This window comes from Scyliorhinus torazame, chromosome 4 (assembly GCF_047496885.1).
Source record: "Scyliorhinus torazame isolate Kashiwa2021f chromosome 4, sScyTor2.1, whole genome shotgun sequence".
Taxonomy (NCBI): Eukaryota; Metazoa; Chordata; class Chondrichthyes; order Carcharhiniformes; family Scyliorhinidae; genus Scyliorhinus; species Scyliorhinus torazame.
In genome coordinates, this window is record NC_092710.1 from 222,270,647 (window position 1) to 222,286,465 (window position 15,819).

Below are 15,819 nucleotides of genomic sequence, written 5' to 3' on the forward strand. Positions count from 1 at the left end.
CAGAAAGTTTCAACTCAGCGAACAGTGACAACCAGCAACAACAGCCAGGCAAGATGTTCGGGTTTCCGGTTCCACAGCAGCTCACGTACCAAGGCAATCTCAGTGAAAACTCGCGTTGGTTCAGGCAGATATTCGAGATCTACCTGGTAGCGTCCGACTTAGATGGCGTGGCGGATGCAGAGAAAATAAAGCTTCTACTTACCATCGCGGGTCCAGAAGCAGCTGAAATCTTCCAGACCTTCAAATACTCAAAGGGGCAAAGCAAGAGCGATTTCCAGGCAGTCCTAGACAAATTCCAAGAATTCTGCGAGGAGCATACAAGAAGAAAAGGTAAAAGAGGCGCCAAAACTCACCGCGAGGTCGGCTTGCAGCAACGAACGGCAGTTTTGAATTGCAGCCATCTTGGAAAAGGTGTTGCACATGCACAGTTGCACAAAGAGCGCACAGAACGGGAAGGTCCATTTACGCATGCACGAGAAGCCGCACATGCGCAATTGTGAAAAAGGCCCCAAGTAAAGGAACAGCGATCTGCGCATGCGCAATCGCTTCCTACGCACTACGTCACGCGCGTCGTGACATCAGAGGCCCCGGACCACGCCCACTTAAAGGGGAAATGTCCCAAATCACGGGGAAAAAACTTTAAAGCCTTAAATCCGATTCTTTCACTGGAACGACAGCACAATGACTGAAATTCGAATCGTAGCTGAAAGTAACTTCCGCAGAACCCTGCAACAAGCAGTTGGCACCGCCCAAAGAGATGATACAGTCCTTGAAGACTATGACTCAGACCTTGAATTCTTCTTTGGACGTCGCGAGCCCAATGCCAGCTCCGACACAAAACGTGATGATATGGTATTGGAAGACAATGACTCAGACAAAGCTTTCACCTTGGGAGGCTACCCCAGTACCAAATCCGAACCGCAACTAGACGTGTTGCACATTGACGACCCCGACGACGAGTTCTTCGGATTTGAGGATCTTCAGCGCAGCAGATATAACATCCCGACTCGTGGGTGCAGGATTATGCTGCGGCCTGACACCAAGAGACAGAGAGCGGTACAATCCCACGGAGAGCAGCCTGCTGCCACACAGAGAGTGGTCCACGCACCGCGAAGCGTCCCCGACTCCACGCAGAAAGCGATGAAAGACTCCACAGCGAGACTCGTGGACAGCCCCCACGATAGAAGCAATGCAAGACTCCAAAGCGCAGTCCTTGCATGAACAAGACCATGAGGGTCTAGCAACCTCCTCTGAGCAACCAGCAGCAGACAATGCAAGTCTGCCACGCTGAAGTGAAAAACAGAAAGACTATGACAGTCTGCCACGCTCCAGTTAACAAGTCTACCACGCTCCAGTGTACAGCAAGCAGACTATGACAGTCCACCCAGATTATTTGAGCCACCAGAAGAAGACTCTGACAGTCTACCCAGCTCAAGTGAACCACAAGAAGACACTGAGGCTCTACCCACTGTATGTGGGACAAGGGACGACGGCATCCCACTTCCCATACCAGATGTGCAACGTGACAGACCTCAGCTAGAATGTACAGAGGCACTCGTCAATCACAGTGAGACTACTGGTGACTCCGGTGACACCACATTACTTCAAACCTCATTCGCTCGAGCCCCTCCACAAGCAAATGCATTCCTGAATGTTTTGACTCCGGACGTGGAGCATCAAGAAACCTCCGATGCTGCTAGTGAACCTGAAATGACTCCGGACGGGGAGCATTAAGACATCTCAGCTGACTCAAGTGAACCTGCAGTGACTCCGGACGGGGAGCATCAAGAAACCAAAGCTGATTCAGGTGAACCAGAAAGGGCTCTAGACGGGGAGCATCGACAAGCCAAAGCTGATTCAAGTAAGCCGGACATGACTCCAGACGGGGAGCGCCGCAAACTCGGTGACGGCACGCTCAAGGAGACAGCAGATGCCACAAAGCACGCTAACACGAGTAACTGTGTGAAGGACTCGTATTATCCGCAGAGTATGGTCCTTGAGCGCAGTAAACACGGCAACAAAACCAACCACCACAACAACAACATCAGAGACAATGGCAAGAAGCGTACCAAAGGCAACAACGTCGACAAAAACAACACCAATGGAACTACGACTGGTACGACGTGGTACAACTCTGCAAATGAGGGACACTGTTACTGCTCAGCTCAGTACAATGACATGCCATGGCAGGACGATGCATCTTACCAATTCACGTTTGCTGCACTACCAACAGGCAACCTGGCTTTCAGGACAGATGCCATCAAGAATTACCACCACAAGCATCAAAAGAAAAAAAAAGAATCCAAATCCGACAACGAAGTGATTTGACCACTTCTTGGTTCCTTCAGCACAGGGACACTGATGGCGTTTACAATGCAATGCTACCATCAACATCACCAACTCACCAACTAAACAAGAAAGCTACTCGACCATAATAATTAATGAACTTTGGACTCATGCATATGATTTGGACTTATTGTTTAATGATCACTGTTATCATAACTTGTACAGAGTATCACTCATCTACCTAGTTTGTTCAATTTTCTTTAACACTGTACAGAAAATATGTAACACAAAAAAAGGGGGATGTGGTGATATACATCACTAAGTACGCAAAGGGTTAATGTACACCTAGCTAGACACTAGAGGGCACACCAGAGACATGACACACAGACAGTCAACCAATAGGTCAGTAAGATAGGACACGACCAATGGGCAGTCACGATACACACACAGGTGACACTGCCACAGAAGGGCATTACACCAACCCATATAAAAGGACACATCACACATGCTCAGTCTCTTTCCAGTGGAGACTCTCAGTGAGTACAGACACAGGGTTGATTGAACATTACTCCCACCACATGGATTGTAGCAGACTGGTTCATCAGTCTGAGTAGCTATAGCAGGATTAACAGTAGCGTCGAATCCAAGTAGGAGAATTGTTGATAGTTTAATAAACGTGTTAAAGCTATCTCCAAGTCTCAACCTTCCTTTGTCAGACTGCACATCAAGGAAGCAGCTTATGCTACGACAAGAGCATAACAAAACAATGGAGTATGTTTGTAATACATTTTAAAGAGCTGGTTATGGTCAACTGTTAAGGGGGAGGGGGGTCAAAATGGGGTATTTGTTCTCGGTTATTGGGTGCTGGAGGGGGGAATTTGTTGTTTTTGTTATGTTATGTTGTGTATTTAGAATGTTAAAATATTAAAAACTTGAATAAAAATATATATTTTTAAAAGTGGTTACCTATTTCGGACGGATGACATTTTTTTTCTCTCTAGGGTTGTGAGGCTTTGGGACTCTCTTTCTGAAAAGGTAGTGGGAGCGGAGTCCCTTAACGTTTTTAAGGCAAAATTATACAGATTCTTAACAGGCAAGGGCGTGAAAGGTTATTGAGGATAGGCGGCAACGTGGAGTTCAAGTTACAATCAGATCAGCCATGATATTTTTGAATGGCAAAACACACTCGAGGAGCCAAGTGACATACTCTTGCTCCTAATTTGTATGTTCATGTGGGCTTGGACATAGGGGAATAAGTTGGCAGGGAGGGTATAGGTGGCCATGGGGGTGGTGTATGTGGTGCATGATATGGTATGGGTTGGGCATGCGGAGTGAGAGCTGGAGGGCTGTTTTATGGTTTCCTGTTTTTTAAAAATTAGACCTTGAATTCTGTGCCGGTGCACCAGTGCAAGTCGTTCACGCACCCCAACCTCACTGCCAGCCTACCTCCGCACATGCATTCTCTTCATTCATTCTGGGGTGCGGCGTCATCTGACCTGACTCCCAGGGAACCATGTCACCCCGGAACGAAATCACAACCTCCTAGGCCACATTCTCCCAGTCTTGCCCCGGAAACGAAAATCCGGGCCTTCGTTTAGCAATCCATCACTACATCACTCTTCACTGAAATACTTAATCAATACATATATTTCTATGAGAAAGAAAATGAGGTGAATATTCTTTTCTTTTATAAATTTAACGTACCCAATTCATTTCTTTTTCCAATTAAGGGGCAATTTAGCGTGGCCAATCTGCCTCCTGCATCTACTGGGTTGTGGGGGTGAGACCCATGTAGACACTGGGAGAATTTGCAAACTCCACATGGACGGTTACCTGGGGCCGGGATCGAACCCGGGTCCTCAGCGCTGTGAGCAGCAGTGCTAACCACTGCGCCATCGTGTCAGGCAAGAGGTGAATATTCAAGTCTTACATTGGCTTATTCAAAAAATAAGAGATGATCTCCCAAAAGTAGAATCCAGTGAAGAAACGAAGCAAATTAACAAACCCTTTCACAACACAGGAGTATCTGCCTCTGGATCGAATCGCCTGAAGCAGATGGATCAGTTAAGAAGTCCTTTTCTTACAGCTTAGTACCACACAAATTATAAAGATTCCAGAAAACATACTGAAATATAAATAATGAGATTTGTGAATCCATAGTTTTGAATATGATTCTGAACTATTCACATTGATACAGGGAACATTTTGTGGTTTTGTCCGCTAAAAATGATTACATTTTATACAAGTGGCGATTCTACAATCTGGCACTCACACAGAAAGGAGTGGTATCTGCATATTTTTGCTGCTTTTTTTTTTTGATAATCACGGGCAATCCCTGATTCTTTTACATGTGTTTTCCACGATTGTCATTTCCTCCTGGAGACTGTGATCACAGACCCATTGCTGTGAATGCTGTGTTCCACCTGGCTGCTTCACCTTTCAATGAATAATGCTCGATTTCCTGGTACATTTTGATTGTGTCTAATTAATTAATTAAGCAATATGTGTTCATTAATATACTTCCTTTGTTTCACAGGGGAACCCCATCTCTTATTGGTAGGGGACCCAGGTACTGGAAAATCTCAATTTCTTAAATATGCGGCAAAAATTGTGCCTCGGTCAGTACTAACAGCTGGAATTGGATCTACCAGTGCAGGCAAGTGAAATATTTAGATACTGTACAATTAACAAAATTGTAACGCAAAACAGATTTTGAAATTCATGAAGAAATTATTAAGAAGTATATATGGTACATTCAACATGCTTAATCACTTTTGTATTATTTTGTTTGGAATTTGCTTTAAATGCTTATTTTATCTTATAATCCCTACAGTGCAGAAGGAGGCCATGTGGCCCATCGAGTCTGCACCGACCCACAAAGAGCACCCTACCTAGGCCCACTTACCCGCCCTATCCCTGTAACCCCACCTAACCTGCACATCTTTGGACTATGGGAGGAAACCAGAGCTCCCGGAGGAAACTCGTGCACACATGGGGAGAAGGTGCAAACTGCACACAAATAGTCACCCAAGGTCAGAATTGAACCTGGTGCTGTGAGGCAGCAGTGCCGCCACTGTGCCACCGTGCCACCCATAGCCTGACTAATTCTGATTTACTGTGTCGCATAGAGAAAATTAATCTTAATAATTATAAAAGGGAAAATTGAATAATGTACTGATAAAACAGTACTTCAGTAAAGGAGTTGGTTGAGAAAGTTACATACAGAGAGAATTATCTTTCAGGGGCTGGTGCAGGACTTTCCATATGAGTGACCAGAGTTTGATGCATAAATCAAGTGTATGATGGTTATAGGGGAGACTGATCAAAGGTCTAGAAAATTAGTTAAGTAGACATTATGACAGAAAAATTTAAGTTCATGTAAATTAGCACAGTGCATTAAATGTAAGTGACAGTTATGGAAAGAAAATAAGATTTCTGTGTTCACTGAAATTATTAACAGTTTCAAAATGTTGCTAATGGTGAAAATGAAGTCCTTTGGATGGATGTTGAGAATACTTCATTGCCAAAAGAAGTTAATTTAATATTTTATGACTTATTAATTGGATAAAGGAAGCTTGGAAATGTTGGACAATATCCAGGCTTGGGCTGACAAGTGGCAAGTAACACTCTCGCCACACAAGTACCAGGCAATGACCATCTCCAATAAGAGAGAATCAAAACAATCGCTTGGAAACATTGCAGTAGTATCCACAAATGTATATTGGATGCATTGCCTAAAGTTCAAGGGGACGTGGTACGGATAATTTGATATAGTGACTATAAGGTTAATTCCAGTTTCAAGATGCCAAGTTTCGAATTTTCTGGAGAAAGATTGACAAGGAACATGATTCCTATTTTTAACACATTTGCAGCCATGTAAAATATGTATAATGAGGGTCAATTTCCTTTTAGAATGAATGTTTTTTTCCGATTGGCAGGCAGTGACTAGTGGGTTACCATAGGGAACTGTGCTAGGACCACAACTGTTCACATTATGTATCTATTAAGGGGTGGCACGGTAGCACAATGGTTAGCGCTGTTGCTTCACAGCACCAGGGTCCCAGGTTCGATTCCCGGCTTGAGTCACTGTCTGTGTGGAGTCTGCACGTTCACCATGTCTGTGTGAGTTGCCTCCGGTGCTCCGGTTTCCTCCCACAGTCCAAAGATGTGCAGGATGGGTGGATTGGTCATGCTAAATTGCCCTTAGTGCCAAAAGTTAGGTGGGGTTACGGGGATAGGGTGGAGTTGTGGGCACTTTCAGGGGCTGGTGTAGACTCGATGGGCCAAATGGCCTCCTTCTGCCCTGTAAATTCTATGATTAAAAACAATACCTTAAGTTTACAGCCTTATTTTAAAGGATTTTCAGTCAGTGGCCAAAGTTAATATTGTACCAAGTGATGTCATGTGCAGACTATGACAATATCATGATGTGTCCCATAAAATGCAGTGAATTAGTTGCAGAGTTTGTTGACTTTTGATTAATCAACTGATAACCCCTGATATCCCATTCCTACTCTAATTATCCTGAGCACCAAAACAAATTGAGAGGAAAATGACTAATATCTATCTATATATTAAGAATATTTTGCCTACGTGCACGACCTGAGAACTTTACCTGTTATGCGTTCACATTTACAATAGGTACTGCCTTTGTAAACTGTCATGCTGTGATTTTTTGCTCCAACTAGCAGCATCAGTGTAGTGCTCCAATTTTCCATCTCCCGTCTCCTCAGCTGATACACCAACCGCTTCTACTTCTGTGTCCCATATCGCTGTTGGTTTTGTGAAAGTATTGTAGAAAAATATGTCAAAATATATGTCTTTAAAATTGGTATTGAATTACTGAACGCTTTGGTCCATTTATCCAAACCCTTATAATCTGAATACTACCCCACCTCTTGCAGCAAGCATTGTTGCTCACACATTTTGCCATCTATCCAGTACAGCTACAACACTGGCATCTACCCGGTAATGTGAAAAATTGCTCAGGTATTTCCTACACACAAAAAGCAGGACCAATCCAACCTGGCCAATGTGGTAATCACCACTGTTGTATATATTAGGAGATGTGTGGTAAGACCCTGTACTACATGTACGGGGATAGTCCCTGCCTGCTGGCTCCGCTCAGTAGGCGGAGTATAAATATGTGTGCTCCCTATACAGCAGCCATTTCGCCAGCTGCTGTAGGAGGCCACACATCTTAGAGGAATAAAGCCTCAGTTGTATTCAACTCTCGTCTCTGTGCAATTGATCGTGCATCAGCCAATTACCGCCCTATCAGTCTACATTCAATCATCAGTAAAGTGATGGAAGGAGTCATCAGCGGTGCTATCAAGCGCCACTCACTTAGCAATAACCTGCTCACTGACGCTCAGGTTGGGTTCCACCAGGGTCACTCAGCTCCTGATCGCATTACAGCCTCAAACATAGACAGGAGAGCTGAATACCAGAGGTGAGGTGAGAGTGACTGCCTGTGACATCAAGACAACATTTGATCATGTATGGCATCAAGGAGCCCTAGCAAAGCTGGAGTTAATGGGAATCGGGGGGGGGGAGGGGGGGAAACTTTCCACTGGTTGGAATTATATCTAGCACAAAGGAAGATGATTGTGGTGGCTGGAGGTCAGTCATTCAGTCCCGGGACATTACTACAGGAGTTCGTCAGGGTAGTGTTATAGGCCCAACCATCTGGGTGAAAATCCTGGAACTCCCTCCCTAATAGCACAGTAGGTGTACCTACTGTTGTGTTGGATGTTCTGGTCTACAAACAGGTCAACACGGCTGGAGATGGTGTAACTCTATTTTATTAACAACTCAACTGTAATAACATACTGTAACTTTGGGTACGTGCATTACCAGCTTATCTGTGGACCCTGTCCTATCACTATCCAGGTGAGGCACTCATCCCATGGTGAATGTCTGAAAGGCAGGCTGTGAGATTTGTGCTCTGAGCTGGCTGCTGCTAGAAAGGGGCGGAACTCTGGTGTCCCCTGTCCTTATAATGCGTGTGCTCTCACTGGTGATTGGCTGCGATGTTGTGTATGCTGGTTGGTCCGACTGTGTGTCCATCAGTGTGTCAGTGTGTGTGTGATTGCACCATGATATGCTGATGTATATCATGACACCTACACCTCCGGGCCTGCAGCAGTTCAAGAAGGCAGCTCACCACCATCTTCTGAAGGGCAACTAGGGATGGGTAACAAATGCTGGCCTAACCAGCGAAGCCCACATCCTATAGAAAATGAATTTTTAAAAACACATTGGATGGATTTTTTAAAATCGTGAAGTGAAAAAAAAAGAAACTTCACAATGCCATTGGTACTTTGCACAGAAAATACATGATCTGATTTAATCTGTATTGGTGGTTTGTCATTCCTTTCTTCTCTCTCAATGATGCCTTGCACAGTAGCAGCAGTAGAGGAAAGACGAGAAAGGCCAAAGATAGAAATTGCCCTTTGTGGAAAAACTGGTTGGGATACCTGAACTGCTTGGTTGGGTTGTTTTCATGTAATTTATTTATTACACATTAACAAAGTCCAAACCACTTAAGACCACAAGACACAGGAGCGGAAGTAAGGCCATTCGGCTCATCGAGTCCACTCCACCATTCAATCATGGCTGATTTCAACTCCATAGCCCTTAATTCCTCGAGAAATCAAGAATTTATCAACTTCTGTCTTAAAGACACTCAACATCCCGGCCTCCACTGCCCTCTGTGGCAATGAATTCCACAGACCCACCACTCTCTGGCTGAAGAAATTTCTCCTCATCTCTGTTCTAAAGTGACTCCCTTTTATTCTAAGGCTGTGTCCCCGGGTCCTAGTCTCCCCTGCTAATGGAAACAACTTCCCTACATCCACCCTATCTAAGCCATTCATTATCTTGTAAGTTTCTATTAGATCTCCCCTCAACCTCCTAAACTCCAATGAATATAATCCCAGGATCCTCAGACGTTCATCGTATGTTAGGCCTACCATTCCTGGGATCATCCGTGTGAATCTCCGCTGGACCCGCTCCAGTGCCAGTATGTCCTTCCTGAGGTGTAAGGCCCAAAATTGCTCACAGTATTCTAAATGGGGCCTAACTAGTGCTTTATAAAGCTTCAGAAGTACATTCCTGCTTTTATGTTCCAAGCCTCTTGAGATAAATGACAACATTGCATTTGCTTTCTTAATTACGGACTCAACCTGCAAGTTTACCTTTAGAGAATCCTGGACTAGTACTCCCAAGTCCCTTTGCACTTCAGCATTATGAATTTTGTCACCATTTAGAAAATAGTCCATGCCTCTATTCTTTTTTCCAAAGTGCAAGACCTCGCACTTGCCCACATTGAATTTCATCAGCCATTTCTTGTACCGCTCTCCTAAACTGTCTAAATCTTTCTGCAGCCTCCCCACCTCCTCCATACTACCTGCCCCTCCACCTATCTTTGTATCATCGGCAAACTTGGCCAGAATGCCCCCAGTCCCGTCATCTAGATCGTTAATATATAAAGAGAACAGCTGTGGCCCCAACACTGAACCCTGCGGGACACCACTTGTCACCAGTTGCCATTCCGAAAAAGAACCTTTTATCCCAACTCTCTGCTTTCTGCCTAATGGCCAATTGTCAATCCATGTTAGTACCTTGCCTCGAATACCATGGGCCCTTATTTTACTCAGCAGTCTCCTGTGAGACACTTTATCAAAGGCCTTTTGGAAGTTGATGCACAATCAATTACTCTCGAGCAAGGAGGGTCATAACTAATAGGCTTTAATCAGCTAGACCTGTACCCAGCAGCTTCGATACAGAAAGTGAAGGCTGCTGGGATGGCATTGGTTCTTATACCCCGCCTCTCAGGGCAGAGCTAGTGGAGAAAACCTTCTACTGCGTAATCCTGTTTACCAGGTCGGCTATACGGGGGAGAGGGTACCCGTCCAGTTGCGTAAACATCGGCTATAGCCGATGACCATCCTATGTTTCTCCCCGGTCTTTACCACCACTACTTGAGCCCTCCAGGAGCTGTTGCTTGCTTCGATGACCCCTTCCTTCAGCAGCCTTTGGACCTCGGACCTGATGAAGGTCCCGTCCTGGGCACTGTACCGTCTGCTCCTGGTGGCGACGGGTTTGCAATCCGGGGTGAGGTTCGCAAACAGGGAAGGCGGGTCGACCTTAAGGGTCGCGAGGCCGCAGACAGTAAGGGGGGGTATAGGGCCGCCAAATTTAAAGGTCAGGCTTTGTAGGTGGCACTGGAAATCCAGCCCAAGAAGGGTGGCTGCGCAGAGGTGCGGCAGAAGGTACAGGCGGAAATTGCGGAATTCCCTGCCTTGGGCAGTGAGGTTCGCTAGGCAGAACCCCTTTATCTCCACTGCGTGTGATCCGGAGGCCAGGGAGATCCGTTGGTTTACGGGATGGGTGACAAGAGAACAGCGCCTTAACGTGTCGGGGTGGACAAAGCTTTCCGTGCTCCCGGAGTCGATCAGGCATGACGTCACTTGGCCGTTGATGACGATCGTTGGGGTGGCTTTCGCCAGCGTCCGGGGCCGACTCTGGTCCAGGGTAACGAAGGCCAGCTGCAGCAAGGGGGAGTTCTGGTCGGGCAGCGTGGAGTCGGCTGTGCTGGGGGCTTGAGGCCCCATCCAAGATGGCGTCAGCCACAGGTCGCACATGGAGTCCGGGGATTCCGAAGATGGCGGCGGTGAGGGACTAAATGCGGCGCCCATCCATCCAGCGTGGTGGCCGGGGGGCAAAATGGCCACGGCCGTGGGTCGCACGTTGCCTGGGGATAGAAGGGCGGCGGTGGGCCTTGGACGGCCGGGACCTGAAACAAAGGCTGCCGATAATCGCTGGAGACCGCTGCCACGGCGCGGCCCTGGCAGACCGCGACATAGTGGCCTTTCTTGCCGCACCCTTTGCAGGTGGCGGTGCGGGCCAGGCAGCGCGCGCGGGGATCATTCGCCTGGCCGCAGAAGAAGCAGCATTGGCCGGTGGTGAAAACGGGCCGTCTTGCCGCGCAGGCCCGCGGGGTTAGCGGGAAAGTCTGGGGGGCTGCCGCGACGGGGTGCCACGTAGCCCGGGGGGCGCCGTGCGTCCGGGAGCAAAAGCCAGTGCGTTTTTATACGCAACGTCCATGGACCCTGCCAGGGCGCGTGCCTCAGTGAGGCCCAGTGTGTCCATTTACCAAGGCAGGCCAGCAGCACGGTTTGATTCCCGTAACAGTCTCCCCGAACAGGCGCCGGAATGTGGCGACTAGGGGCTTTTCACAGTAACTTCATTTGAAGCCTACTTGTGACAATAAACGATTTTCATTCATTTCATTTCATTCATTTCCTTTCACGGAACCTTCTGCGGATGTTGGGGGAAGTCATACCTGCCTCGAAAGCGTCTTGAATTAAAAGTTCCGTGAGCTCGTTCCCTGTAACTGCTGGGCAGCCACAGTTTCGGCCCAGCACTAGTAGAGCCCGATAGAAGTCTTCTAGTGTTTCCTCTGGGCTCTGCCTTCTAGTTGCCAGCAGGTGATGGGCGTAGACCTGCTTCAGAGGATGGATGTAATGTCCTTCCAGCAGCTTGATAGCTGCAGCATAATTCTCCTCCTCCTTGATCAGAGGGTAGATTGCAGGGCTGACCCGGGAGCGTAGAAGGTGCATTTTCTGTCTTTCCGTGGGGGTGTCGACGGCCGTGTCGACGAAGCTCTTGAAACACGCCAGCCAGAGCTTGAAGATAGCAGCGGAGTTGTCTGCGTAGGGGCTGAGCTGAAGGCACTCCGGCTTGATGTGGAGATCCATCCTTTCAGAAGTTCTAGCTGATTAAATTGATGCACAATCAATTACTCTCGAGACAAGGTGAGTCATAACTAATAGGCTTTAATCAGCTAGAACTGTACCCAGCAGCTTCGATACAGAAAGTGGTGGCTGCTGGGAATGCATTGGTTCTTGTACCCCGCCTCTCAGGGCGGAGCTATGTATGTTAGCCTTTGGTAGACTCCTAGGTCTAGCCAATGGGCATCCACCTCTCAGGTACTGCAATACTTGGTATTACCACAGAAGTCAAGATAGATAACATCCATTGGCTCTCCTTGGTCTAACCTATTTGTTATCTCTTCAAAGAACTCTTAACAGGTTTGTCAGGCACGACCTCCCCTTACTAAATCCATGCTGACTTGTCCTAATCCGACCCTGCACTTCCAAGAATTTAGAAATCTCATCCTTAACGATGGATTCTAGAATCTTGCCAACAACCGAGGTTAGGCTAATTGGCCTATAATTTTCCACCTTTTTTCTTGTTCACTTCTTGAACAGGGAGGTTACAACAGCGATTTTTCAATCCTCTGGGACTTTCCCTGACTCCAGTGTCTTTTGAAAGATCATAACTAACGCCTCCACTGTTTCTTCAGCTATCTCCTTTAGAACTCTAGAATGTAGCCCACCTGGGCCCGGAGATTTATCAATTTTTAGACCTCTTAGTTTCTCTAGCACTTTCTCCTTTGTGATGGCTACCATATTCAACTCTGCCCCCCGACTCTCCTGAATTGTTGGGATATTACTCATGTCTTCTACTGTGAAGACTGACGCAAAGTACTTATTTAGTTCCTCAGCTATTTCCTTGTCTCCCATCACTAGATTACCAGCGTCATTTTGGAGCGGCCCAATGTCTACTTTTGCCTCCCGTTTTTAATGTATTGAAAGAAACTTTTACTATCATTCCTAATGTTACTGGCTAGCCTACCTTCATATTTGATCCTCTCCTTCCTTATTTCTCACTTTGTTATCCTCTCTTTGTTTTTGTAGCCTTCCCAATCTTCTGACTTCCCACTACTCTTTGCCACATTATAGGCTTTCTCTTTTGCTTTGATGCATTCCCTGACTTCCTTTGTCAGCCATGGCTGCCTAATCCCCCCCTCTGACAACCTTTCTTTTCTTTGGGATGAACCTCTGTACTGTGTCCTCAATTACTCCCAGAAACTCCTGCCATTGCTGTTCTATTGTCTTTCCCACTAGGCTCTGCTCCCAGTCGATTTTCGTCAGTTCCTCCCTCATGCCCCTGTAGTTACCTTTATTTAACTGTAACACCTTTACATCTGATTCTACCTTCTTTCTTTCAAATTGCAGACTGAATTCTACCATATTATGATCACTGCCTCCTAAGTGTTCCCTTACTTTAAGATCTTTTATCAAGTCTGGCTCATTACATAACACTTAAGTCCAGAATGGCCTGTTCCCTCGTGGGCTCCATCACAAGCTGTTCCAAAAAGCCCTCCTGTAAACATTCAATGAATTCCCTTTCTTTGGGTCCACTGGCAACATTATTTACCCAGTCCACCTGCATATTGAAGTCCCCCATGATCACTGTGACCTTGCCTTTCTGACATGCCCTTTCTATTTCGTGGTGCATTTTGTGCCCCTGGTCCTGACCATTGTTAGGAGGCCTGTACATAACTCCCATTATGGTTTTTTTGCCTTTGTGGTTCCTCAACTCTATCCACACAGACTCCACATCATCTGACCCTATGTTGTTTAGTTGATTTAATTTCATTCCTAATTAACAAGGCAACCCCGCCCCCTCTGCCCACCTCTCTGTCTTTTCGATAGGTTGTGAATCTCTGGATGTTTAAATGCCAGTCCTGAACCCCCTGCAACCATGTCTCTGCGCTGCCTACCACATCATACCTGCCAGTCACAATCTGGGCCACAAGCTCATCTACCTTGTTCCGTACACTGCGCGCATTTAAATATAGCACCTTTAACTCTCTATTCATAGATTATCATAGAATTTACAGTGCAGAAGGAGGCCATCCGGCCCATCGAGTCTGCACCGGCTCTTGGAAAGAGCACCCTACCCAAGGTCAACACCACCATCCTAGCCCCATAACCCAGTAACCCCACCCAACACTAAGGGCAATTTTGGACACTAAGGGCAATTTATCATGGCCAATCCACCTAACCTGCACATCTTTGGACTGTGGGAGTAAACCGGAGCACCCGGAGGAAACCCACGCACACACTGGGAGGATGTGCAGACTCCGCACAGACAGTGACCCAAGCCGGAATCGAACCTGGGACCCTGGAGCTGTGAAGCAATTGTGCTATCCACAAGGCTACCGTGCTGCCTTTTTGTACGGCTGCCTGCCGTATTGACCGTCCCTTTTTGTTTTCTTAGTGTGGTGGACTTTGGTTTACTGAGCCTTTCCATACACTGTGTCATATTTTGTGAGATGGGGACTATCGTAACCTCTCCTGAGTTTTGTCTTTTCGTGCTTTTTTGTATTCCTAAGCAGCTACGCTTCCCACTGATTACTTCACCTCTTGGTTCCCTGACTTCCCCTTCCCCCCCAATCTCTAGTTTAAAGTCCTATTGACCACCTATTTACTCTTTTCGCCAGAACACTGGTCCCAGCTCGATTCAGGTGGAGACCATCCCAACGGTATAGGTCCCCCCTGTCCCAAAACTGATGCCAGTGTCCCATGAAAAGGAACCCCTCTTTCCCACACCACTCTTTCAGCCACGTGTTAACTTCCCTTATTCTTGCCTCCCTATGCCAATTTGCACGTGGCTCGGGCAGTAATCCGGAGATTATGACCCTTGAGGACCTGTTTTTAAATTTGAATCCTAGCTCTTTATAATCTCTAAACAAGTCCTCTTTCCTAGACTTGCCTATGTTGTTGGTACCGACATGGACCACAACAACTGAGAATTTAGGAGGCATGGTTAGTAAGTTTGCAGATGACACCAAGATTGGTGGCACAGTGGATAGTGAAGAAGGTTATCTAGGATTGCAACGGGATCTTGATCAATTAGGCCAGTGGGCCGACGAATGGCAGATGGAGTTTAATTTAGATAAATGTGAGGTGATGCATTTTGGCAGATCGAATCAGGCCAGGACCTACTCAGTTAATGGTATGGCGTTGGGGAGAGTTATAGAACAAAGAGATCTAGGAGTACAGGTTCATAGCTCCTTGAAGGTGGAGTCGCAGGTGGACAGGGTGGTGAAGAAGGCATTCGGCATGCTTGGTTTCATTGGTCAGAACATTGAATATAGGAGTTGGGACGTCTTGTTGAAGTTGTACAAGACATTGGTACGGCCACACTTGGAATACTGTGTGCAGTTCTGGTCACCCTATTATAGAAAGGATATTATTAAACTAGAAAGAGTGCAGAAAAGATTTACTAGGATGTTGCCGGGACTTGATGGTTTGAGTTATAAGGAGAGGCTGGATAGACTGGGACTTTTTTCCCTGGAGCGTAGGAGGCTTAGGGGTGATCTTATAGAGGTCTATAAAATAATGAGGGGCATAGATAAGGTAGATAGTCAACATCTTTTCCCAAAGGTAGGGGAGTCTAAAACTAGAGGGCATAGGTTTAAGGTGAGAGGGGAGAGATTCAGAAGGGCCCAGAGGGGCAATTTCTTCACTCAGAGGGTAGTGAGTGTCTGGAATGGGCTGCCAGAGGTAGTAGTAGAAGCGGGTACAATTGTGTCTTTCAAAAAGCATTTAGATGGTTACATGGGTAAGATGGGTATAGAGGGTTATGGGCCAAGTGCGGGCAACTGGGACTAGC

At 46.6% G+C, this 15,819-nt stretch overlaps 1 protein-coding gene across 5 annotated transcripts in view; it reads left to right on the forward strand.

Moving 5' to 3' along the window:
* The window catches only part of mcm9 (minichromosome maintenance 9 homologous recombination repair factor), a 76,673-nt gene that overhangs the window by 45,108 nt on the left and 15,746 nt on the right, over positions 1-15,819 (forward strand). For all 5 annotated transcript variants that reach the window (XM_072499382.1, XM_072499383.1, XM_072499384.1 and 2 more), the window contains one exon: positions 4,823-4,942. In XM_072499382.1, the coding sequence (XP_072355483.1) occupies positions 4,823-4,942 (120 nt within the window). The remainder of the gene's footprint in view (positions 1-4,822; positions 4,943-15,819) is intronic.